Source organism: Scomber scombrus, chromosome 18 (assembly GCF_963691925.1).
Source record: "Scomber scombrus chromosome 18, fScoSco1.1, whole genome shotgun sequence".
NCBI lineage: Eukaryota > Metazoa > Chordata > Actinopteri > Scombriformes > Scombridae > Scomber > Scomber scombrus.
Genome location: NC_084987.1, coordinates 6,162,809 through 6,188,972, shown reverse-complemented (window position 1 = coordinate 6,188,972; position 26,164 = coordinate 6,162,809). Strand labels below are relative to the sequence as shown.

Genomic DNA, 26,164 nt, shown 5'->3' with positions numbered 1-26,164 from the left:
TGGGGGCGATTTGTTGACAACACTGTCTGTCAGCTGTAATATTTTACTGGCATTGTGGTTAGACTAGCTTATAGATGTAACGGGTAGGTGCAGAAAATTTCAAATCTGGTTTGACACACGTTTTTCTTGCTGTAATCATCCCACCTGTTCTTACTGATCATTATAAGATTAATTTATAATGCACTTACAGTCTTAAGTGTTGAGGGGACAAAATCCACAGTCCTCCTTCTGTCCAAAAAAAATGTAATTTAAAAGTTTATCTGAAGCTAATATGAAGCTTCAGTCGTCCAAATGAGTCAAATTAAGTAGATATCTTTCAATGTTACAGTGTTTTTAGTGCCAAAGTCCCTGTGGTCCATCGTGGGTGTCTGGGGGGGGATTTGTTGACAACGCTGCATGCCAGTGCACTGGTAAACTGTCTGTCAGCTGTAATGTTTTACTGTCATAATAGATGTAAGGATGGGTGCAAAAATGTTCAAATCTGTCTTAAAACAGCAATCAAGAGCCTAAATGAAACATGTTTTTCTTGCTGTAATCATCCCACCTGTTCATGCTGACCATTACAAGATTAATTTATAATGCACTTACAGTGTAAGTGATGGTGAGAAAAAAATCCAGTCCTCCTTCTGTGCAAAAAATGTAATTTAAAAGTTTATCTTAAGCTTCAACCAGGTCAAATCAAGTAGATATGTTTCAACATTACAGTCTTTTTAGTGCAAAGTCCCTCTGGACCATCATGGGTGTCTGGGGGCGATTTGTTGACAATGTCATTGTGGTTAGACTAGCTTATAGATGTAAAGGTGAGTGCAAAAATGTTCAAATCTGTCTTAAATTAAGATTGACATATGTTTTTCTTGCTGTAATCATCCCACCTGTTCCTGCTGACCATTACAAGATTAATTTATAATGCACTTACAGTCCTCCTTCTGTGCAAAAATTTCAATTAAAAAGTTTATCTGAAGCTAATATGAAGCTTCAGCTGTCCAAATGAGTCCAAGCAAGTAGATATCTTTCAATGTTACAGTCTTTTTAGTGCCAAAGTCCCTCTTTTTGTCTGTTGTACTTAAGTGGAGTACTGAAGGCTTTTTTTTTTTAATGTTTCCTTGTGTGACGTTCACTGACAGCAGAGTGGTATTCTTTCATGTGAGTTTCCTTAAAAAAAAGTTGCTGAATTTTTACTATCAGTGTCCTGTTGGTCAAAAGAGGAAATGTGGCTTCAGATATTTATAGTTGTCGGCCGTTATTGTTATTTGGAGTTGAGAAAACTACATATATGGTGTGTGTGTGTGTGTGTGTGTGTGTGTGTGTGGATGCATGCACACTGTCTCTCATGATTTTCCATGATTTCAACATCACAGTTCACTACTTTAACAGCTTCTCTTTACATCTAATTTAAAGAAGAGGAACTTCATAGATGACGGCTAAAACCTTCTTAGTTTTTCATAGATTTCTTTCACAGTTTGTGTCTTTTTTTAAAATCACATACGTTAAAATAAAACAGTCCTTCATCATCTTCTCTCTGCTTTTTAAAGGAGAGATCACAGTGGAACCATGGCCGAACTTTACACCCTATCCCCATCACCACCTGCATTGGGTGACCCTCATGCAGCTCCATCCATCCCTCCGTCCTCATCAGGGCTTCCTGCACCCAGCAGCCCCGCTCCGGAGTCCACCAGGGAGATCCCCTTACCCAAGTCTTCCCTCTACAACGACAAAGCTTTGACTGGAAACCCTTCGGGGGGTTCAACCTCGCCTCTCCCCCCACCCGTGAGTCCAAAACCTGCTGCTCGCCCCCTCCTCCCATTATTGGTACACGAGGCTGCTCCACAGATTAAGGAGTCAGCGGGGATAGATGCAGAGACTGTTGCTCAAGTTATCAAACGGGAGACAGTGACCAGTGATCCACCTGCTGCTGCTGCTGCTGCTGCTGCTGCTGCTGCTGCTGCTCCAGATCTCTTAATTGCTAATACAGAGACCCCGGCGCTGTTAAATGAGCCCCCGGCGCTGTTAAATCAGACCCCGGTGCTGTTAAATGAGACCCCGGCGCTGTTGAATGAGCCCCCGGCGCTGTTAAATGAGACCCCAGCTCTGAGCGAAGTGCCACAGGCGGCGTCCCCCTCTCCTGAGCTCAATCCTGGTCCTAATCTCTACCCTAATGTACACGTCACCCACAACCCAAACCCTGTCATGGAATACAGTCAGTTTATGGTGAGCCAACCCCAACCTGCTGCATGCTACGCGCCTGTTCCCCCAGTGTCCCCCTACACCGCAGCAGCGTCCCCCTACACTGCAGCAGCGTCCCCCTACACTGCAGCAGCGTCCCCCTACACCGCAGCAGCGCCCCCCTACACCGAGGCAGCGTCTCCCTACACCGCAGCAGCGCCCCCCTACACCGAGGCAGCGTCCCCCTACACCGAGGCAGCGTCCCCCTACACCGCAGCAGCGTCCCCCTACACCGAGGCAGCGTCCCCCTACACCGCAGCAGCGTCTCCCTACACCGAGGCAGCGTCTCCCGACACCGCATCAGCAGCAGCAGCTGAAGAGGATGAACCTCAACCATCCCAAGAAGCACAAAACCCCCAAAGTCAGCCTCTTCATCCTCCTGTGTCCCCAAAGCCCGAAACCCCTAAGACACCCACCAGGGCCGAACACTCCAGCCCGTCTGTCCCGACGATTCACGAGCCGGTCTTTGTCCTCCCTAACCCCAACCGCCGACCGGCCCCCGACACCCTCAGCTACTTAGAGTCCGCCAGTTTGATGTCAGGGACGTTGGAGTCTCTGTCTGGTTTGGGAGAGGACGGAAGCTCAATTGGCTCAGACTCGGAGGTTAACGGCCTGTCTGTGAGACGCACAGATAAATACGGATTCCTGGGTGGGAATCAGTACAGTGAAGGCAGGTACGTATTTAAGAGTGAGACATGAATTAATCATTTACATTCCCCGGCTACTGTGCAAGAACATCTTGGACACACCCGATCGTTATCATTCAGAAATTAGACATACATTCAATATGGTTGTTTGAGGGAAGGGGGGGGGGGGGGGGAAAGAAAACCACCCCACACACACACACACACTTCCCTTTTTTTCATGCTCTGTTTCCATGCAGACACTATTTGCATTAGAGCAGTATTAGATTATAGCCAAAGAATCACTTTACACACAGATAGATGTAACTCATCCTTGACTATCTTCCGTTTTAATCGTCCACTTCGCTTTCCACCCCTCCCCACCCTGAGATTTTCTCTCTCTCTGATCTCAGTCTCTCACACTCGCTTTCCTGTCCTCCTCCTCTTCCTCCTCCTCCTCCTCTTCCCACCCTTCTTGCTCTAAACATATCTGTCTGTCCTTTATCTCCCCTTTTTGTCTGACTCAGATAATGCTGAGAGCGTTCTTTGTGTATGCGTGTGTGTGTGTGTGTGTGTGTGACTCAATATGTACTGACTGTGTGTGTGTGTGTGTGTGTTTGTGTGTGTTTCTCTCGGTATCGCCCATCACACCCATCTGCTTTTTCTTCCTCTTTTTACAAAAATAAAACATTTGCTTCTAGTTTTCTGTCAGGCTAATTGCACCCTACTTGTGAATAATTAATGATTATTGATTCTTTTTTTTTTTATAGCGGTGCGATCTGGTCAGCGTTAAAGGTCGTAATGAGGAACTATTGTATGCATGAATGTCGGTCGGCGGCGAAGTAGTTTATTAGCATTGTTAGATCAGAGTTACAGATCTCTCTTAAACATGTCAGAGCGCAAATGTTTTAGGACAATATGAAAACAAGCACTTCCCAGTTTTGTCAGTGATGTAGCCGCTTTGTGTTACTCACCATTACAGCGACAAGGAAGTTCGAGTCGAAGTGGCCAGACAGAGGGAGATGAAATGGCTCGATATGTTCAACAACTGGGATAAGTGGGTCAAACATCGCTTCCAGAAGGTATTCATATATCAGCCTATCAGCCTTTAACATGTTTTAATTGTGGGTTTTTGATGCCTATTATGTATAATTGCTCAGTTACTCTTAATATTGATCTGTGGTTAATATCCTCTGTGTGTGCTGTAGGTGAAATTGCGCTGCAGGAAGGGGATCCCATCATCTCTCAGGTCCAAAGCCTGGCAGCTGCTGTCTAACAGTCAGGAGCTCCTAGATAACAACATTGGGAAATTTGAGGTATCAATCACTCAATCAATCTTTATTTATTTAGCACCAAATCACAATGAGCAGGTCTAGACTGTGTTTTTTAATTTTAATCTAAAAAGATCCAACATTCCCCCCCATGAGCAAGCAAGGAAAAACTCTCCTTTTTAACGAGAAGAAACGTCAAGCAGAACCGAACTGTAGGTGGGCGGCCATCTGCCTTGACCGGTTGGGGTCTAGAGAGAGAGAGAGAAAGAGGGAGAGAGACACACAGTATAACAAGCAACAGTGAAAGGAAAAGGAGCATAAATAATACAACACCGGCGTCACCAAAAGCACAAACATACCTAATGTAACTCTGCGTTATTCCCAATTTTTCTTACTTACTTATTATTAATTGTTCTTTATTCTTTAAAAAAAAATCCTTTTTCTGATTTTTTACTATCCACTTTTGTGCTGTAACACTGTTAATTTCCCCCATTGTGGCACTAATAAAGGATTGTTTTATCTTATCTTAACAGTAGAGACACCTTTTATTAGGTTGTCTTAGTCATGAAACAGCTTATATGGAAGCAGGAATTTAAGTTTGCTCTTTCATTTTTCAAATCTGCTCTCTCACTTCTTCAAATGAGCTTTCTCTCTCTCTCTCTTTGTAAAGTTGTTTGTAGCTGTGAAGAAGTGACTGTATTTATATAAGATTAGTGTCTCAGAGTGGGGGACTAGTGTAAAGTAGTTGTGATTGAGAAAGGCAGTTGTAACTCCAGGGGTGCCAAAGGGGCGCAGGCGCAGAGCCAGGTCGCCGTAAGCCTCTTATCAGGACTTGTAATCCTGGCTGTCGGAGCCCAAACTGGAGGGGGGGTCTGGACTCAGCCGGGTCTGGGTGCCAGCAGCCCACATAGTATTACTCCTGCTGTCTGAGCCTTTTGATTTACTGTTAATGTGTCAAACATGGTTCAAACAGTCTAATCCAATCTGTTGTCTGATTTAAAACATTACACCACACATCAGTAAGAATTAATCTAAAGAAATCTCTCCTTCTCTTTCTTTTTTTCTGTCTTTTTTTTTTTAATATCAGGAACTGGAGAGAGAGCCAGGAGAAGCTAAATGGCTCGACATCATTGAGAAGGATCTGCACAGACAGTTTCCCTTCCACGAGATGTTTGCTGCTCGAGGAGGCCACGGGTAAAATAATCACTTCCTCAGTGTGTTTGTTTTTTACTTCAGAGTAAACAGACGTGATTGACAAGAGGAACACCTGAGTGCACACACACACACACACACACACACACACACACACACACACACACACACACACACACCTGTATCGATGTGCATATATCTGCCAGTTAATATAAAGGAGAAATTGTGCTGCTGGAGTAACAGATAACACTATACAACCAATAAAACGGTGTAAGTTAGAATTTACTGCATCAAACACAGCACAATCACTGATAATCCAATATTGAATATTAACACAGAAAGCACATGAAAATAAAATCATTTTAAGAAGATAAATTAAAGGAAGAAGATATAAAACTACAAATTTCTCCGCCTCAATAGTCTCTTTATTGTCGCTACAGAATTATTTTATAAGATCACATGACCAATCCTTCATATGGTTTGGTTTAAAATGGGTCAGATTTACACACAAAAACTACATAGTTAGGTTTAGGGAAAGATCATAGATTGGGTTAAATGGTCAGGTGTAGCGTTGAGCAATCGCAATATGACCTTCTGCAATTATTAAGTAAACTCTGTGTCAAAATTAACTTTTAAATTAAACATTTTCCGCTGCAGAGACACCCTGGTCTACACGTCATATTCTGCAGATGTAAAAGATCTTTGTTTGGCACAGATCCCCACACAAAAATCAATTATTTTAATATGTTATAGAATGAGAATGGAAAATATTATGTAAGAAATGATCCTTCTCTCTTATATCACAATTGCAATATGAGTCAAAATAACCACAGTTAGATATTTCTTCTAAATCTTCAGCCTTTATTTAGGTGTAAGCACAAAAACCTCTCGGTTAGGTTTAAGAATTAGATCATGGTTTGGAGCTAAATCAGTAAAATGGAGTAAAAATGTCTCATTTTATGGCACTAAAATACCCGACGTGATGGTAAAAAAATGTCTAGTTGGTGGTTTACAAGAGATTCAATTCAATTAAATGCCTTTTATTTATCATTGCACAGCAGTACAGCGAAATTGTGCGTCCCCAGTGGCTGATAAAACATAAAGACAGCAACAAACAACAGAGAACGAGACACATAAACGACACTACGGAGAAAAAAAAGAGAATATAAAAATGGCAGTAGTAAATACAGGAGTAAGAGCAGTAGTTGCACATGGCTGCACATTCGAGGTACATACACAGTATACACTATTGTACAGTTGATGAGTTTATAATTTTAGATAAGAAGAATAAGAAGTATTTATATAACACTTTTTACAGACAAATATAAAGTGCTTTACAAGACACACAAAACACACATAATGATACTTTATACACAGATACACACATCCATATAAAAAAAATGGAAGACTCTCTGGTAAAAGCTGTCAAGGAGTCTAGAAACACATTCAGTATTAAACCAACAAACTACTATCAGCACAGGAAACCAGCAGCCTGTGGTCGCTCGGCACACAATCCATCAAACACCAACACATTTTTAAAGGGTGCAGTCACCCAGGTTCCTCTTGGTTTCCATAGTTCCTTTCATGAGTCAAAAGAAGAAGTGAAGTAACTGGTATTTTGTTGGATTTTTAGTCATTTTTATCATTTCCATTTTTTTTTTCATTTCCTGCAGGCAACAGGATCTGTTCCGAATCCTGAAGGCCTACACCGTGTACCGGCCTGACGAGGGCTACTGCCAGGCTCAGGCTCCGGTGGCCGCCGTGCTGCTCATGCATATGCCCGCTGAGGTGAGGAGGGCAGGACTAAAGTGGTGGTGGGGGGTGAAAAGGGGGTTAAAAAAAGGATTCATTCATAGTTTTTAAAGTCTGGTGAAACAAGTTTTTGCTCACTGTGATCTGGTTTCTTCATAATTGACTTATAATATAAGTTATGGAGTGACAAAATCCACAGTTATTCTTTAAAAAAAAAAGAATTTTAAAGTTTATCTGAAGATAATATGTGGCATCAGTTGTCTGAATTAGCCCCATAAAGCAGAAGTTTCCACATTTATTGCCTATTTAGTGAACAAAAATCCCTCTTTTGTCTACAGTGGAAGCATTGTCACCAAAATTGAGGAATTTGGCACTAAAAAAGCTGTAATTTAAAAGATACTGACCTGATTTGACCAAATTGGACAGCTGATATTGCCAATAAATGCATATTATCTTCAAACAAACCAGTACCAGTATATAATATAAGTGATGGTGGGACTAAATCCACAATTCTCCTCTTAAAAGATTAATTTAAAAATTCATCTGAAGATAATATGTGACACCAGCTGTCTGAATTAGCCGCATAAAGCAGAAATCTTCCACTGCTAGAGTCTTCATAGTAACAAAAAAGCCTCTTTGTGTCTCTTTTGTGTCTCTGTTCAGCTGCAGTAAAGGATTATAACAAAAATTGGGGGAATTAGGCACTAAAAAAGCTTTAATTTGAAAGATACTGACCTGATTTGACTAATGTCGGTGGCTGATGCTTCATATTATCTTCAAATAAACCCTTTTAGTACATTACCAGTTAAAAGGGAGGTTTGTGGCTTTTAACCCCCTATCACTGACATTATAAGTGCATTATGTAATCAATCTCTTATTGTCCGGGATTACAACATGATTACAGCAAGAAAAACATGTGCCAGTGTTTATTTTAGACAGCTCAAACAAATCACTTTCAGGACAGACTTTAATCTGCATCAGTGTTGCGATGATTCCGGAATTTACAAACCTTCATAGTAAATTTAAACGTAAACAGGTTTGACTTTTTAAAAAGTTTGAGAAGAGTCTGTTACCGCTCAAGAACTACAATCTAATTTTGTAACCTCGCATAACTCTCCCACAAACCCGCCATATCCTGAACATACTTTAGAAACTTGTATCTGTGTGTAAAACCTTTTTTCAGCGCGGTGTGTTATCTTTACGTCTTATTTATGAAACACATTAATGAAGAGAGGAAAAAGAGAGAGTGTAGGCGAGTGAGGAAATGAGACGAGTGAAACATTTTTATGCTTATTTCATCACGGCTACTTGACTAAATTTAAAAATAGCAGCAGCAGCAGGCAGTATAACAGTGACACTGCTGAGACGTCATGTACCCGGGCTGTTCGACTCTGACAGGAATCACACACACTCATAAGAAGCAAGGTGGGGCTCGAGCTTCGCGAAGGAGGGCTGACCACAAGGCCTCATCTGTATTCTGACAGCTCATTCAGTCAGACCCAAATATAAGTGTGTGTGTGCGTGGTTTTGGTGTCCGCGTCTGCTCTCATAGCTGCGAGCGTGCGTGTGTGTGTGTGTGTGTGTGTGCACGTTATGTAACACTGGAACAGTCGCTGTAGTCGATGCCGACTCGCAGCGGCAAAACAAAGTGCGTCTTTATCTTCTGAGAGTTGTCACAGTTTCAGTTGCATCAGTTTGTTTTTGCTGTTTTAACAGAAGGACAAAAACAGTGTGTGTATATAATAGTTTTTCTCGTTATCTCTTGAGCTCAACAAGCTGAGTTTTTGTTCATCGTTCGTTATGTAAAGTTCACTAAAGTTTTATTTCACGATCACAAGAACTCACTCTGTCACTTTTTATTTTATTTTCTGGTGATCAGGACTTTAAATGTCATGACTTTCCTAAAGCTTTTTTATGATCACATCATTCTCTGTGCTATTGAGCCTATTTTAGTAATCTTAGTGTTATGTTATGTTATTCATATCGCACTTTAAAGGTGCAGTGTGTAGAATTTAGTGGAAAAATGTCATATAATATTCAATAAGTAGTTGTGTTTTCGTTACCTTAGAATGAGGCTTTTTTCCACAAAGAACAAAGTTTAAGCACAAATTTACAAACCCAAAGAAATCAGATAACGATTAAAACAGATTAAACACAGTTAATCTTTAAATACCGCCTTAAAACACGCTTATTCTGAGTCTGACTGGCGTATTCGGTCTCATGTGGACTCTGAAATCACATTCATAGCTGTTGCTTTTATCTATCGTACTAACTTAATATTCTGTTTCTCTGTTTTGCTGATTTTATGCTGTTTGATGCTCTGTTTCATGTTTTTTATGGGTGTCTTTTAAGGTGTCCTTGAGTGCCTTTTTAAAAGGCGCCTATAAATAAAACCCATCATTACGACATTGTTTATCACGCTGTTCAGTCACACTGTTCACAAGAAAAGAAGGAAGGAGAGAGAAAGAGCGATAAGATCAAGTTAATAAATAATGTGTGAATTCTATTTTTAGAAGAGGCACAAAAACAAAAGGTTAGAAATGATGATGTAATTATGTTTCAGCTCATGTTTACTTTCAGGTAAACTCCAGATGAAGCTGTTTAAATACTTTTAAAGGTTATAATAAAATAATTAATTTTGCTTTTGTTTCACAGCAAGCTTTTTGGTGCCTCGTACAGATATGTGAGAAATATCTTCCTGGATACTACAGCGCCGGGCTGGTGAGTGAAACAACAAATACGTCTTGTCTTATTTTCTAAACCTTTTTAGGGCTGAACGATATCACCAAAATCTCTCTCACGATAACAATACCTATCCTAACAAAGCTCTGGTACGATCCCTCTAACACAGGCTCAACCAGAGACCAAAACATATAAAAAGGACACCAGACCTCTGAATGAACACCAAAACATTCACACAACACGCAATATACATAGAAGCGAAATGCTGTTTTTTAAAGACCAGTTTTTAAAGTAAAGTGCTGATGTATTTACTTGCACGTGCAATGAGGTTTAAGGACAGATTCTGCCGATGTATTTACTTAAAGTGCTGGTGCAGGTACAGGTGTGTCATCTCATGGTGATGGAGGTAGGGATGGAGGGAAGCATACGGAGGGTGTTCAGAGCTCCGATAGCTTGGGGGAAAACTTATTACAAAGTCGTGTAGATCTTGCACGGATGCTCTGGAGCCTCCTTCCAGATGGCAAGAGTGCAAAGAGGTGGTAGGAGGGGAGAGGAGGGGAGGGGTCGGTCATTATGTCGGTGGCCTTTCTAACACCGATCTGTGTAGATGTCGTCTATAAAGAGGAAAGAGACACCTATAATCTTCTCAGCTGCTGTCACTGCTTTCTGTAGGGACTTAAAGTCAGCGGCTTCACAGTTCTCGTACCAGACAGTGATTCAGTGGGAAAGTCACTGAGCCAGCCCCTTCGTGGGTCGTTGCACACAGCTATTCCCCCCGAAACTACTCAACCAAAACAAAAACCAGATAACTACCAGTGACATTCATCCCAAACTAACATTACAAAACCCCAGTACTGAAATCATGCTGGGAAAGATACAAGAAATAAAGTATTTAATTAATAAATTGATGAAAACTGTTGCTGTAAAGAACTAAAAGATAGATATAGAGTCATATTGCACAGCCCTGAGACCTTTTTTACATCAATTTTCTCACCTGTACTGATTCGTCACTTCTGGGGGTTTTTTCCTTTTCCTTTTTTAGGAAGCGATCCAGCTGGACGGCGAGATCTTCTTCTCCCTGCTGCGGCGTACGTGTCCCATGGCTTACCGTCATCTCAAGAAGTTCAAGATCGACCCGATTCTCTACATGACCGAGTGGTTCATGTGCATCTTCTCTCGCACCTTACCGTGGTCCAGCGTGCTGCGTGTGTGGGACATGTTCTTCTGTGAAGGTACATTTATATCCTCGTGTTTTACAGATGCTTTTGTCTGTTTACAGCTGAATTAACTGCATCTTTATAAAGCTAATGATAGTAAAGTAGTTCATAGTAAAAGAAGCAAAAACAGAATAAATAGAATACATAAAATCAAGTAAAATACAACATTTTTAAAAGAAGTGCATCAGTGTGAAGATGAATTGATAGAAAAGCTAATTAAAGGCTAAAGTGAAGAGGAAAGGTTTTAGTTTTTTAGGGAGTGTGTAGTCTTTTTTTTTCTTCATTATTTTGACGGAAACATAACTGAAGTTCGTCTGGTTTTGCAGGAGTGAAGATCGTGTTTCGTGTCGGCCTGGTGTTACTCAAACAGATGTTAGGCTCTGTGGATAAACTCCGGGAGCTGCAGGGAATGTACGAGACAATGGAACGCCTGAGGAACATCTCACCCGAGTCCGTCAGAGAGGAAATACTGGTACAGGAGGTGGGTCTCTCTCCCTCTTCCTCTCCCTCTCCCTCTCCCTCTTTCTCTTTCTTTAGGCTTCACTGGCCGAACACAAAAGCAAAGACCTGCTTCTGTTTTTACTCAGCGACACGAGTTATGAGTCACTTTGTCCCCGTAACACGCCGCCTGCTAATCTCTACTTCCTCTGTCTGTCTCTCCTTGTCTGGTGTCTCGTCTTCGTCCCTCTCTTCCAGATTATTATCCTCCCGGTGACCGAGTCGCTCATCGAGAGGGAGTGCAACATCCAGGTGAGGAAGTGGCGGGAGTCCAGAGGGGCGCTGACACACGAGCCGGTCCGCCGCCTCCACGGTACGAGGGCCATCTTCGAGTTTAAGCGCCGCGCTTCCGCCATCAGCTCAGGCGGTAGCTTCTCCTTCCTGGGAAGCTCGATCCCTCCGCCGGGACCCCTCAGGGCCTCGTCGAGCCTGCTCTCCCTTCCGGGCTTCCGCAAAAACAAAACCCCTTTCCACACCAAGAAGGGCTCCTTCTCCGGGCCTTCGGGAAGAGAGTCGCCAACTGTTCACCTAAAAGCGAGCCCGGTCCACGCTGCCGCTCTTAAACCACCCATTCCTCCGGGGGCGGGTCAGAAGGCGGCAGCGCCCCACGTTCAGAGCCCCCTGGTTGGGAGCGCCGCCGGCTCGTCGCAGGGCGCTTCAGCTCCTCCGACTCAAAACATGACACCACCCAAAACTCTCTCTCCCTCCCCGAGGAACACCTCCGAGCAGGTCACTCCCTCCATCCCCTCTCCCACCGCAAACAACTCCCCTCTGCCGCCGTGCTCAGACCCGAAGAAAGACGCAGAAGCTGCGTCGGCTTCGGCGTCTGAGGCAGCAAGCGGAGAAGAAGACGGCAAGAAAAAGAAGAGGAGCAAAGAAGACAAGAAAAAGGAGAAGGAGGACGAGAAGAAGAAGCTGAAGGAGAAGAAGGAGAAGGAAAAGGCCGAGAAGGAGAGGCTCAAGAAGGAGAAGGAGAGGCTAGAAAAGGAGAAGAAGAAAGGGGGGAAGAAAAAGGACAAAGGTGGTGGAAGTGGAGGAGGAGGAGGAGGAGAGGTCGAGGACAAAAACGGAGCGGCGGCGGCAGCAGCGGCGAGAGATTCGGCCTAGTTTTTCCACCCCGTCATTCCAGGATAATGAAAAGGGACACTGAACACACACAAAAAAAGAAAAAAGGAACAAAAAAAAAGAGGTCAGGGGGAACAAAAGACCCCCTGAAGAAACGGAGTGATTAATAGAAAAGAGAAAAAAATAAATAAAATGGGATGGCTTCCTGTGTAAATGCATCATTTTGAAGACTTAATGTTAGTCTATTGTGGACTATCGTGGAGAAAACTGGATTATGGTTTTTAATAGCACCTCGAGGGCGGAGGGCAAGGGGTCGGGGGCAGCAGGGGCAACTCTTTTTTGCCCCCCTCCTGCGCCGTCAATGCTTTTTTCTTCTTTTTTTTTCACCGAGTTTTAAGTAAAATGGGACAAACTTTCCTCTTTTTTTTCGTCAACTGGAGCACGAGCTGTGAATCTGTCAGAAAGTCGCAGTCATTATCTCGTTTTTTAGTTTTTTTAAATTGTGTTTGTTTTATTTTCCTCTTCTTTTTTTCTTCTTTTTAAAAAAAATATTATTTGTAATCAGCTCGATGGCAGTGGTGAATGGAGGATTGTCACAAAACAGGAAATAGAAGTGGTGGTGATGCCACAAAAATATGTAAATATGTTCAATTTAAGTAAGTAAAAAAAGAAAAAAAGAAGAAGTACCTACAGTAACAGTACATAGGATTACCTGTTAGCACTCCATAAGCCCCCCCCCCCCCGTCAATTCCCATCTGTGGAGAATTTTAACTGGATGACTTGAGGCAAATGGGGAGGAGGAGGAGAAGAAGGAGAGTGGGAGGAGGAGTAGGAGTAAGGAGGGGTTTGGGAAGGAAAAAACAAAAAAATGCCCCTCGGAAGTCGACTGAAACGCAGGCACTGAAGACGGAAACGCTCGTCATGTCGTTGGATGTTGAGGATGTATTTATTGTCATGTTAAATGTCGTTGTTGAGTGAGTGTGTGCCTTATTAAGTAGTGTAGTGAAATGTGTTACTGTTTATATATGTGTGTGGCCTCCCTGTTTTCCGCCTCCTGCTAATTTTATTGTTTTATTTTATTTTATTTCTTTAAAGTTAAACCATCATTTTTGATCCTTTTCTCTCCCAAACTCTTTCTCCTCTGTCACTGGAATAAAATCCTGACAAGTGAAACGGAGACGACGACGATTAAAAAAAGAAAAAAGGAGGGAGAAACTTACAATTAGAGCCAGACACTTTGTGCTGGGTTTTTTTTTTAATTAAAGGACAAGTTCACAATTTTTTTAGTAGTCAGTCAGGAGCCCAAATGAACATTAAAAGAGGTAACTGTTAAAATTAAATCCCCCTTTTAATTGTGCTTTAATGTAAGTGATGGAAAACAAAATCCACAAGCTTGTTACTTCTAATTTCGATAGCCGAAGCTTCATATTAGCTTCAAATATACCTTTAAATTGTCCTCCATTAATTATAATTAAATGAATGAACAGGAGAAATAATTACAGCAAGAAAAACATAATTTCAGCTCTTGACTGCTGCTTTAAGACAGATTTAAAATTGTGAACTTGTCCTTTAATGGTTTATTTAATATATGAGGTATTGTTTAGTTTTTGTCCCTGACAAAACGACTCATTTGGGAGCTTTTTATTGTTTTTATTTCAGGCTTCAGTTTATTATAGATTCTCATTTTCTTTACAACAAAAAATAAAAAAGAGGTCACAACATTATCGATAAATGGTCGAAACATGCAAAAACCTCAGCAGTGACTATATACGCACAAGTCCTGCAGACCAAATGTCCATCCATCTGTTAAATTTAGTATTACATTTTTTTTTTTTTGCTTTGACGAACAAACTAAATCATCTTTTTTTTCTCGTAATTTTAGCCAAATGTCAGTATGGGTAAAAAAAAAAAAGAAGAAAAGACTGAAGTTCAGAAACCCATCAGAATGTGATTTTTTTCTTAAGTTCATGAAGGATGATTTTTCTTTAATTTTTACTTCTTTTTTTTCCTTTTTTCTTTTTGTTGCACTTGTGGTTTTGTCACATAGCGACCACTGAAGTCGACCACTCCGTTAGTCGGTTAGTTAGTTAGTTAGTTCGTTACGTACGTTCCTATAGAGATCGAGTCTCAACGGGCCGGTTTCACACTTCTGAAATCTGATGCCTTCTTGAGAACCTTTTTTTATTTTCATTTTTATTTTATTTTATAGGAAGCCACTTGACTGGAGAGGTGCCAGGTGTGCCAATGTAGCATTAACCTCTGACCTTTGACCTTCGGGCTCTAATGTATTTATGTACAAAGTGGTTAATTTAATCAAAATATAGTATATTATTCTTATTATTATTAATTATTATTATTATTATTTTGGATCTGACTATTTTTCTATGTGAGTAAAGAGACACCTGGTTGACTGGAAACGATGGCCGACTGCACAGGGTGTAGTTTGCAGGGGGATCATAAAAGTGTATTACTATTTTTTATTTTTTATTTTGTCTTTCTTTTTCTTTATTTGCACGTTAAATCCTCTGCTTTTACACAAACAGAAACTCAATGCATGTCTTTTTTTTGTTGCTATTGTTTTCAGTGTTTTGTCATTGTTGGTCAACTTATAAAGCTCACGTGTCTCCGGTTTTACTGAAGTGCAGTATTAAAAAAAACAAAAACAACAACAACAAAAAATATAATATTACATTTAAAAAGAAGAAAAAAGAAAGTGTGAATGGGAGAAATGGAGTAAGCGGAGGAGATTAAACTATCCTCCGACTGAACAACAAACTTTTTTTTGAGATGAGTGATTTTTTTTTGTTTTTGTAGACATTTTTTTTTGTTGTATTTTTGGGAGCTGAAGGTCTTAATCGTACTGTATGAAAATACTAAAGAGGGTGATTTTAAACATTTTTTTTGGGAGATCTTCAATAGGTCTGTCTCACCGAGTTGTGTCGTTAACATTTCATGATGATGACTTATTATTATTATCATTATTACAAACTAACTTCTCCCCCCTTAACTATTTACACTCAGTGTTTTCTGTACTGTAACATATTTAATGCATACATGAAGCGGCACTGAAACCTCCCCCCATCAGTATATGGATGACCAGTGCCAGGTAGTTAGTTGTAAACATTTGAATGGCAACAACAACAGAAATAAAAACCAATGAATAAAAAAAAATAAAATGCTCTTTAACTGTACTGTTTTTGTAGTTAAGGATTAGAGGGACTTTTCGTGTAACTGTAGCCAACATGTCCTCCATAATCACTGTTTTTCACTTACAGTATTTCAGGTCTTTACATAGCTGTCGTTTAAATATATGATCACACACACACACACACACACACACACACACCCTTAAACACACACACACACACCCTATCTCTCTCCCTCTCTCTCTCTCTCTCTTCTATATTTTGACGCCGGTGCATTTATAAAGCACAGATTAGTGTAGTATTAGTGAGGAGAATCTATGCAAACCTTCCTCCGTCAATGACTGTTTTGATAAGTGTGTGTGTGTATTGACAGCAGCACTGATTTTTATTTTTATTTTTTATTTTTATTCTTTTTGGTGGAAATTAGGCGCTCAGCTGTGCAGTTTATCGAGGACGGAAAATCACCGAAAAATCCTTCTTTTATCTTTTTTTTTTTTTTTTTTGATCCTGAAACCTGAAAGTCGTTCCTTGGTTTATAGGTTTTGAATTGGGAGGGACTCCACTGATGCAAATATTACAATAATATTTTTAAAAAAGAAGAAAAGAGAAGAAGTTTCAGCTGTTCCTTGTTTTTTCTCCCCATGCCGTTTGTCTTCTGTGGGTTTTTTTAAGTTTACATGTCTCTCACTCTCTCTCTCACTCTCTCTCTCTCTCACTCTCACTCTCTCTCTCTCTTACTCTCTCTCTCTCTCTCTCTCTCTCTCTCTCTCTTACTCTCTCTCTCTTTCTCTCTCTCTCTTTCTCTCTCTCTCTCTCTCTTTCTCTCTCTGGCGAAAAGTGAAATTAAATCATAGCTAATTGAATTCATTCCTTCAGATCTACAACTGATGTATTTAATTGATGATGATGATGATGATGATGATGATGATAATGACATTTGTGATGAGTAATAAACCATAATATATTAAATCATCTTGCTGTTTGTCTTTATTGGTGTTTTTATGTTTAATTTTACTTTATTTATATCTTCGGTTTTCAGAGCTGGAAACAAAAACAACACATAAATATAACAAACAATGACACTTCAGCATTTAGAAGTAGTTTATAAACTTATTAAAAGGGTTCGTAACACAATAAAATGTTTGTAAATAGACATAAGTGTTGATTAGAGGCTCAAAAGTTTGTGGAAAAGTTTCCAACTAATAATCATTAATCAATCAATCCCACTTTATTTATATAGCACTTTTCATACAGACTAGTGTAGTTCAAAGTGCTTTAGAGTTAGTTGTTTGAAAAGCTGATAATAAGACAACAAAGACCAATACATGCAAGAGAAAATAAAAATGTAGTAAAAATGAATAATTAAATAGATAAAAATAATTAAATAAATGAGTAAAATAAGAAAGAATAAGAGAAAATGTTTATTAAAAGTTAAAGTAAAAAAAAAAACTAGGTTAAATAGATTAAAGTTAAATAAAAGACGAAGTTTAATAAAAGCTGGACTAAAGCTAAGTTAAGAAAGAGAATAAAAGACAAAATAAATAGACAAATAAAATTGATAAGAAGATAAAACTATAGAATGATAATAATAAAATAGTATAAAATAAAGTAGACAAAATAAAATATTTAAAAATAAATGTAAAACATCTAAAACAAGCACAATAAAATAAAATAAAAAAGACTATAAAATATAAAATTATTAATGAAAAGCCATGACCTATGTTGACAATCAATTAATAATTTTTTAATATATTTTTTAAAGAAGAAAAATCACCAAATTCTCTGATTTCAGCTTCTGAACTTTTTGCTTGAATCAAGGTTTGAATGCAGGACTTTGACATGAAATTATGGAGTATTTTTATATAGTTATATTTCTTCATTTACTGGATCATACACTTTTTTAATTTGGCCTCATTTGCAGCCCAACTCAGCTCTATTTGTGCCTTTCAAGTTTATATTTCTTTATTATTGCTGCTTATTCTTGAGGTTGTGTGTGTCTGATTATACAATAACATTCGATCATGTGACTGCTGATCATTTCACTTTCACTTTAGCCTTTAGAAGCTGTTTTATTTTCTATTGTTTACCTGTTTTTTAATACAGCATACACATCTCCTGTATTTTCTGGTTGTATTCTATTAAAGAGACTGATAAATAATTATATATGGTCATTATAGCGTTGCCAAGACAACAAATCTAATGGTGGCTTAAGACTTTTACACAGTACTGTGTATTTAAATGTACATTTAAATATGCAACCATTGTTTATATTGTTGTTTTAACAGTTTATTAATTCAAGTACTCTACTTAAGTACAATTTTAAGGTAATTTATTAGATTTTTTAAACTTCCACTCCTATACAAACTACATTTATTTGATTTTTTTAATCACCTGATGACAATTAAGCACAGTAGTTTACTCCTTTTGTTGTTGTTTTTCATGTTTATTAATAAAATAGTGTCGCTCTTAGCATCTTCATGTACTTTTCTGATAAAAGATAGAAAATATATTCAATTTATTATCATTTTAGGGCAAGAAAAAAGAGCAAATTCTCCAATTTAAGCAGCTAAAACCATCATGTGCTGCATTCTGCTTGGAAATTGACTTAAATAATGAATTAATGACCAACATAGTTAATGATAAGTGTTGTATAATTAGTTAATATTCTTGGTTTCTACTTGCAGGAGTAACAAGAAACTCCACTAGATGTCACTATATGTGTTTGTGTTCATGTATGAGGGGAAGTTTTGGTATTAGAGGTGTGACTGTGTTTTCCTCCCTTTAACCCCGCAGAGAGCCACTGAACAGAGACGCTATTGTACAAAAAGGAAAAAAGAGATTTTATTCACAGTTTGTCCCTTTTTTTATTCGTTACAGAGGAAAGGCGAGGAAGAGTCGACACCGCTCATAGAGAATAACACAATAAAATAAAAAAGAGGTGATCAGGAAGGAGAAGAGGGAAAGAAATCCGAAGAGTTGAATGTTTTCTTTCGGCTCTTTCCTCTCCTCCCTCTTTGGTTTTCCTTTTCTTTTTCTTTCTTTTTTAACTTTTCAATAGTAAAAAGCTGTCGTCGCTTTAAGGAGACAACTTTTTAACTTTTAACCCCTCTCTCTCTTTCGCTCTCTCTCTCCATCTTTCTCTCTAACCTTGCAAACACTCTCCCTCCTCTCACCTCCTCTACACTTAAAAAAGAGGACATCTTCAGAATATGGAATGAAGCCCTCCTCATGTTTTCTGTCTTTTTCTCCCCCTCCTCCTCTTCCTCTTCCTCCTCTTCCTCAGATAATATTAATGATTGATGATGATGAGGAGAAGGAAGAGGAGAAGGAGCAGATTTTCACTCACACAAACACCTCAGAGGTTGAAGTGATGAGTTTAAACAGGCAGAGATGAAGAGGAGGATGAAGAAAGAGAGAAAAGATGCAAAAGAAAAAGAAAGAAAAAAGAAGAAAGAGAGAGAGGGAGAGAGGTGCTCTGAGAAAAGTTTGTGGATGGAGATGATGTTACAGGATTTTTATTGAAAAACCATCCCTACATATTCCCCATAAGCAAACATAGACATCTCATGAGCATCGGGCCTCGCTCACGTGTCATTATGACACAGTCTCTGGTTTGAGTGTGAGGCCGAGCACACGGAGGAGGGGGGGGGGGGCGTGGGGGGGTTTACACAGGAGGGTTGAGCAAGATGGGGGGGGGGGGTGGGGGGGGGGTGGGGGGGAAGAGAAGGGCAGAGGGGGGAAGACAGAATAGCAAAAGGGATTTGATGTCTTTCTTTGTCTTCTTTCTCTTTACTCCTCCTTCTCTTCTCCGTGTGTGATGACGTAGCAGATGTTCTTGTAGTCTACGTTGCCGGCGACATCTGGGGGGAAGGCGGCCCACATGTTCTTGATCTGAGGGAGAAGATGATGAAGGGTTTTTTATTAGATATTGATCTATTGGTCAAGTTTTTATCCCCTTATTGTTAAAAGAAAGGTTCACAATTTTACGAGAGTGTCTTAAAACAACAACCAGGAGCCCAAATGATCATTGACAGATGTTTTTCTTGCTGTAATTTTTCCTCCTGTTCATAGAAACCTTTAGATGATTCATTCATAATGCACTAAACATTTTAAAGTTTAATATGAAGCTAATATGAAGCTTCAGCCAACCAAATGAGTCAAATCAATTGGATATATTTCAATGTAATGTCTTTTTAGTGCCAAAGTCCCTCTTTTTGTTACTATACTTCCACCACAGCTCAACAGGGAAACACAAAGAAGGAATTTACAGTAATCTAAGATCTACCAACTCTTAAAGAACAAGGTCTCAATCTTTATTAAGTGTGTCTTAAAACAACAGTCAGGAGCCCAAATGAACATTGAAACCTGTTTTTCTTGCTGTAATCATTCCTCCTGTTCATACTGACCATTATAAGATCTCTGTAATGCTATTACAATTTAAGTGATGGAGGACTAAATCCACAGTCCTCCTTCTGTGCAAAAAAAATGTATTTAAAAAAGTTGATCTGAAGCTAATATGAAGCTTCAGTCGTCCAAATGAATCAAATCAAGTAGATATCTTTCAACGTTACAATCTTTTTAGAGCCTATTTTTGTTACTATACTTCCACCACAGCTCAACAGGGAAACACAAAGAGGGAATTTGATGCTAAAAAGACTGTAAATGTGTCAGATATGCACTTTATATGACTCAAACTGTTGAAGCCTCATGTAAGCTTCACATCTACTTTTAAATACATTTTTTTTCTAAATACTAAAAGGAAAAACAAGTATAAAACTCACTTTTAAGGCATCTTATGTAACTCACTTAATCCTAATAAAAGTTCTGGCAACTAATAATCTTTTTATTAGATAATATACTGGAGAAAAAAAGTAGTATGTGATGTGCAAAACTGACATGTTTACTGAGGAATGAGAGTAAAACCTTTCATATCATCTTTACTCCAACATCAAGGAAGCTTTCATATTTAGATCCAAGAACAAAATGAACATAAAGACTAAGACATTTACTTTATATCCTACTTAGTTTCTCTTCATGTTTGTAGAATATGTTTAAAATCTTACAAATAAGAAGTGACACGAAAGTAAAAACTAGTCTGAGCTGCACAGACTAAGAAATAAATCAATAAACTCATATTCTGTATTTCTAAGATTGCTAAATAATCTCATAACTCATAAATCTGCTCTATGTGTTTCAGTATATGTTGATGTTGAGTATTTGTTGTATTTGTCCTCTAACGGCTCAGTGAGTTTACCTCCTCAGGGGTGAACCTGTCACACTGAGTGGTCAGAAGCTCCTCGAGGCTGGAAGAAGAGAGCAGAACAGATTCATGGAGTCAGTATCAAACTCATCTTACTTGGATATGTGCTGCAGTGAAAAGAGACCACATAAAAAAAAATCCTAAAAATAAAGCGCTCACAATTCCTTCTTGATGGAGCCGGTGGCCTCGGGGTCCAGGACCTTGAAGGCGCTAAGAATAACGTCCTCGGGATCAGCACCTGACGATGACGGAGGGACGAGGTAAATGAGCCGTTACACAGACTGAGAAGTATTCAAAATAAGTCAAAGTGGCACCACACAGTCAAAATACTCCATTATATTTTATATTAATAAGTTAAAGTACTCAACATACAGATTAGTCACAATAAGTGCTGCATTATTATATTATTGGATCATTATTATTGATTTATTGATATATTTTAACTACTTTATGTTGTTTTTTGTATGTTTTGTATAAACAATGATTATAATAAACTGTCATTAAGCACTTTTTATTCCCAAAATGTAGCTACAATGTTTAAAAAAAGCTGGAAATTTACATCTGATTTAAGATTTCAAAGATTTAAGATCAGATTTAAACTTAAATAATTAAAATAAAGTCAAAAATATTGAATTACTGTTAAAGTAAAACATTAGTATTGAATATATATGTGTGCATATGTAACAGCAATTATCATTACTGTAACCTAATCTGTAACTATTGCTGTAAATAAATAGATAAATAAATAATAAAGTAAAAAAATACAACTAATAAAAGTATAAAGTAGTATAAAATATGGACATAAAACATAAAATATGTCCATATTTTATACATATTTTATACATTTTAATACATTTCAGAGGGTAGTATTGTATTTATTTGTACTTTATTATGTTTATTTATAGCTATAAGTGTATTTGGTGTGTTTTTAAGCTACTTTATACATTTATTACATTATTACATTACATTTTTTGTATTTTCTTTTGTACTTTATTATATTTATTTACAGCTTTAAGTGTATTTGTGTATTTTATATACATATTTTATGCTACTTTACACTTTTATTACATTTCAAGGGGTTGTAATGTATTTTTGTTGTATTTTATTATATTTATTTACAGCTATAAGTACTTGTGGATTTACTTAATTACTTTCCACAACTGCTGACTATCACTATCAGCACTTTTGTATTATAATCTATATTTTATTCTACATTTAATTCATTTTTTTAAAAAGTTATTGTATCTAAGTTTATTCAGACTCTCACTCAGCTGCTGCCACATCTCCATTTCCTCCCCGCTGAGTGTTATCTTATCCTGTCTTCAACGTGTGATGTATGATGTAAGTAATTCAAAACAAATCCGGGCAGTGAGAGCTGGTGAAAAGTGAGATACATACCCTTCAGCTTCTCGCCGAACATGGTGAGGAAGACGGTGAAGTTGATGGGGCCGCTGGCCTCCTTGATCATGGCCTCCAGCTCCTCATTCTTCACGTTCAACTGGCCTGAATTGAAAGACAGATGGAGGAGGGAAAGATCAGAAAATGATAACACTGCTCTTTGTGCTTTGTGCCTTGTGTTCTTTAATTGCTCTGAAACTCACCCATTGATGCCAGCACGTCCCTCAAGTCATCTTTGCTGATGATACCGTCTCTGTTCTGGTCAATGATTGTGAAAGCCTGAATGGAAAGAGAGACGCCAGCTGGGTTAATCACTTGAAAGATGCTTTTGGGATAAATGGAGGCATGCAGGCTTGTGTGTGGACGGACTTTTTTTGGGTCTATAAGGCAGCAGCTGCTTGTGGGTATCTTTATCACAGCGCTGTGCAAATGTTGTCAGAGGATATTGTGCAAGAAAGAGGCTGCACCCTAAAAGTCGGGCCTGGATTGTAGTGTCCTTGGGATGAATGAGGGGGCGAGCGGGGGAGCGGTGGAGGAGGTTGAAGTCTTTTCTTACACGTTAATTTGGGAAACTACATTAGGGAGCAGCTGTGTGATCTACCCCTGCAACTTACGTCTATGAAACTTAAGATAACCTCTTTGACTTGAGCTTCAACTCAGTCGCTGACCTTTTCTCGCCCATCTACTCACCCACCCATCATCCTGCCAGCCTGTTGCTCTCAAATATGCACACACACACATACATTTACCTCCCTCCAAGAGACACAAACACATTCCCCTCGCCGGCTATATTTCCATCTGTGCAAAGTGCTAAGATCACCCTAATCATCGTGTCATGCATTCCCTCAGTGGCACTCAAGACGCCTGTATCGCTTAACGCTGGAGGAATGTTTCCTCTATTCACAGCATACTATATCCCTTGGCTACGCTCTGAAAACACACACAGACACCATCATTATCCAATCTCTTGACAGCATGGCGGTATAAAATCACATCTTCCTGACCTTTCTGAACTCTGGCACACACACCGCTTTAAATGCCGCAGTTTCACACTTTCAATTTATGCGTTTGGCTCTTTCTTTCTCTGCCTGTCAAACGTTCAGAGAGCGCTTAGAGATAAGATGTCAACTTTGGGAGCTATGAAATGTATAAAAACTCCCCCGTCTCCCCCTCATATTCTCGTTTCTGTGTCACACGATCCCTTTGAAGTGTAGTTTGGACTGTCCCTGCTCCTCTGTGACAGCTGGAGGAGGAGGAGGTCAGAGGTGACAAAAATGCGGAGAGTTTCAGATGGTGTCAAAGATTTTATAGCTCCCTCCTAATGACATTCTCATGCTTATTAAATTGGGGAGATGAGAAGGAGTTGGGGCGGGGAAGAGGAGAGGAGTACGTTAAAATAGCAACGGTTGTGAAAATGGATCCAACCAAACCAAGAGCCACTTAACCAAACTCTAATTTCGGTGGCGGTCTCCAAGATATTAAAACTAAAATTACACCCGGTTCTGAGGCTCTACGACAGATCTCTCTACGTTTAACGCTGCCGCCCCATTCAGCCGTGAATGATGCTCATGTAGTAGACCAAAAAAAAAAGGGGTGGGGGGGTTGGAGGAGGTCTCCTGCAGTGGATGGAAGTGTTGCTGTTTCTCCAGAAAAACCTCACCTCCTTGTACTCCTGAATCTGGCTCTGCTCAAACATGGAGAACACATTGGAGGAGCCACCATCTCCTGCTGCTGCCCTCCTCTTTGCCTTCTTTGGTGCCTGGAAGACGAAAACAGGGGGAGAAAACTCTGGTCAGCTTTGGCGTCATTGTTGGATTGATTACACAAATATTAGAGAAGAATCTGGAGGAAATTAGTATGAATTTTGTGCAGCATGGTAATATTTAGCTTCTTTCCTTTCCTATTAATCATCCCACGACCCCTTTAGATTTATCTTGGGACCTTTTTAGGGAGGTCTTGACCCCCAAGTAGGGACTCTAGCAGATCCCACAAGTTCAGGTGCAATCTTCAGGTGATATCACTACAAATATACAGGTTTTTTTTTGCATCTTTTACTCCAATCTGGCCCTGCAGATACTTGAATTTTGCATGCAATCTCCTAATCTTCTAGACATTACCAGTTAATATTAATAATACATTACAACCCCAAAGCATCCTCAAAGAACTGCAGTTAATCCATGTCTTAAAAATGTCCCAAAAAACTACTGGAAGTGATGATTTTTTTTTTTTATGTCAAGCATGAAAAAAAAAGAAGCAGAGTTTAATCCAATGAGGATGGTTTGATTCCAGTAGATGTGCATGGGAACCCCCGGTACTCACCATCTTGAGACGGTTGAGGTTTGGATGATCAAGAAAGAGAAGACACTGTGAAGCCGCGTTATACGTTCATCTCGGGGGGCTTATATACCCCTCCAGCAAGCGGGCCCAATCTAACTTTAGCCACAGCCTCAAGTTTGGATGGGAATAAAAAAGAGAGAGAGAGAGAGGGGAAAGCGAGGGAAAGACAGAGAGAGAGAGAGAGAGAGAGAGAGAGAGAGAGAGAGAGAGAGAGAGAGAGAGAGAGAGAGAGAGAGAGAGAGAGAGAGAGAGAGAGAGAGAGAGAGGATGGTCAAGGATGATCTGATGGCAAAAGTGAAGGAGACAGAATGGTGGGAGCGGCATATCACCTTACAGGAGATCAGAAATAGACCCAGGAGTCTTGGAATTAAGTAAACCTGATAGCTGAGGGACCACGCAGGAGGTTTTGCAGTCCCACGTGGACTAATAAGGACATTAAGGACATAGATGCTTGTTGGACCGCTGGACAGTGTCTCTCCTTCTGTCCACCTCGGTCCACTTGCACTTTATTTTTGGTTTGTGATGCCCATTGATGCAGCTTTTTTACCCTGTATGTGCACGGCTCGGCTCGCTTATTCCGAGTGTAAAGTTGTGAGAAAGTGATGATGGTTATATCAAATTTTGCAGTTTCCCCTCGATGTAATGATGTTGGACGCTCTGAGGGAACACTATGTAAAAATGGAGTGAAAATCTTCCAAATATCTTTAAAATATGGAAGTAAAGGCAGTTTGTTTGTGTTTTTAACTGGGTTAAAATAATCATATAAGTTTGTGCATGCTCACACAAATGTCTGTGTATCGTCTTCTGTGATGCATTGATATAAATCAGGGGCGATTTATTAGACCCTTTTTTCAGACCCTTTTTAGGGGTGCTCTAGCACCCATAAATTTGATGTCAGCACCCCTAAAAATAACTAAATAATTATTGCATTTTTTTTAACGCTTCATATTCTGACTTTTAACACAATTCTCATTAGGAGCTGAGCCCCCCAAAGATCCTACATTCGCCCCTGATATAAATGTTTGTAAAAAACAACCCATTACTTAATTAAATTAATAAAATTAAGTATAAAAAATTTGCAAATAACATCTACAATTTTACTTGTGGTTGCTTGAAAAAGTTAAAGTTAAAGTACAACAATCTACAGCTTTAAAGAAACTATTGATAATACTTTTTAAGCCTTTAATTAACTGTGAATGGTTTTTAAAAATCTCTTCCTGTATTACACCTGGTAAAAAAATACTACTGCTCATTGTCATCATTATAATCAATAATGACTTTTTACCATTAAGTTTACCATATAAACACCATCATCTTTCACTGTGACCTAAAACTAATTAACATAAAGGACTTTAAAAAAAAAAAGAATATTCAATCAATAAATCAAACTTTATTTATATAGCACCTTTCATACAGACAAGCATAGCTCAAAGTGCTTTACAGTGAGTTGATTGACACGTTCATAATAATAAAGAACAAGTGACAAAATAAAAAATAAAAAAAATACATTAGATAAATAAAAAAAAGAATAAAAACAAGC

The 26,164-nt window shown here is 39.1% G+C and overlaps 3 protein-coding genes across 3 annotated transcripts; 2 read left to right on the top strand and 1 right to left on the bottom strand.

The window, feature by feature from the left end:
- The first annotated feature begins 1,551 nt into the window (after nt 1-1,551).
- LOC133999294 (uncharacterized) lies at nt 1,552-2,743 on the top strand. The gene is made up of 3 exons (XM_062438481.1): nt 1,552-1,767; nt 2,017-2,208; nt 2,255-2,743. Exons 1-3 carry the CDS (start codon nt 1,552-1,554, stop codon nt 2,741-2,743), a joined length of 897 nt encoding a protein of 298 aa, XP_062294465.1.
- Nucleotides 2,389-16,578, top strand: LOC133999689 (TBC1 domain family member 10B-like). The gene is made up of 9 exons (XM_062438955.1): nt 2,389-2,897; nt 3,829-3,928; nt 4,055-4,162; nt 5,205-5,311; nt 6,943-7,057; nt 9,677-9,742; nt 10,746-10,935; nt 11,247-11,401; nt 11,617-16,578. The coding sequence occupies exons 1-9, from the start codon at nt 2,758-2,760 to the stop codon at nt 12,523-12,525; spliced, it is 1,890 nt and encodes a 629-aa protein (XP_062294939.1). The 5' UTR covers nt 2,389-2,757; the 3' UTR covers nt 12,526-16,578.
- Nucleotides 16,579-19,333: 2,755 nt separating this feature from the next.
- mylpfa (myosin light chain, phosphorylatable, fast skeletal muscle a) lies at nt 19,334-24,714 on the bottom strand. The gene is made up of 7 exons (XM_062438039.1): nt 24,607-24,714; nt 23,948-24,046; nt 22,491-22,566; nt 22,288-22,392; nt 21,049-21,127; nt 20,884-20,932; nt 19,334-19,520 (listed from the first exon to the last, which is right to left on the bottom strand). Exons 1-7 carry the CDS (start codon nt 24,607-24,609, stop codon nt 19,419-19,421), a joined length of 513 nt encoding a protein of 170 aa, XP_062294023.1. The 5' UTR covers nt 24,610-24,714; the 3' UTR covers nt 19,334-19,418.
- Between the last annotated feature and the right edge of the window lie 1,450 nt (nt 24,715-26,164).

Coding starts and splice junctions, on each gene's coding strand:
- LOC133999294 (XM_062438481.1), top strand. CDS start 1,552: ATGGCCGAACTTTACACCCTATCCCCATCACCACCTGCATTGGGTGAC. Junction 1,768..2,016: donor CCTCGCCTCTCCCCCCACCC/GTGAGTCCAAAA, acceptor CTGTTAAATCAG/ACCCCGGTGCTGTTAAATGA. Junction 2,209..2,254: donor TGGAATACAGTCAGTTTATG/GTGAGCCAACCC, acceptor CTGTTCCCCCAG/TGTCCCCCTACACCGCAGCA.
- LOC133999689 (XM_062438955.1), top strand. CDS start 2,758: ATGTCAGGGACGTTGGAGTCTCTGTCTGGTTTGGGAGAGGACGGAAGC. Junction 2,898..3,828: donor AATCAGTACAGTGAAGGCAG/GTACGTATTTAA, acceptor TCACCATTACAG/CGACAAGGAAGTTCGAGTCG. Junction 10,936..11,246: donor GGACATGTTCTTCTGTGAAG/GTACATTTATAT, acceptor CTGGTTTTGCAG/GAGTGAAGATCGTGTTTCGT.
- mylpfa (XM_062438039.1), bottom strand. Junction 21,128..22,287: donor GTTCGGCGAGAAGCTGAAGG/GTATGTATCTCA, acceptor CGTCATCGTCAG/GTGCTGATCCCGAGGACGTT. Junction 20,933..21,048: donor GGCTCCATCAAGAAGGAATT/GTGAGCGCTTTA, acceptor CTCTTCTTCCAG/CCTCGAGGAGCTTCTGACCA.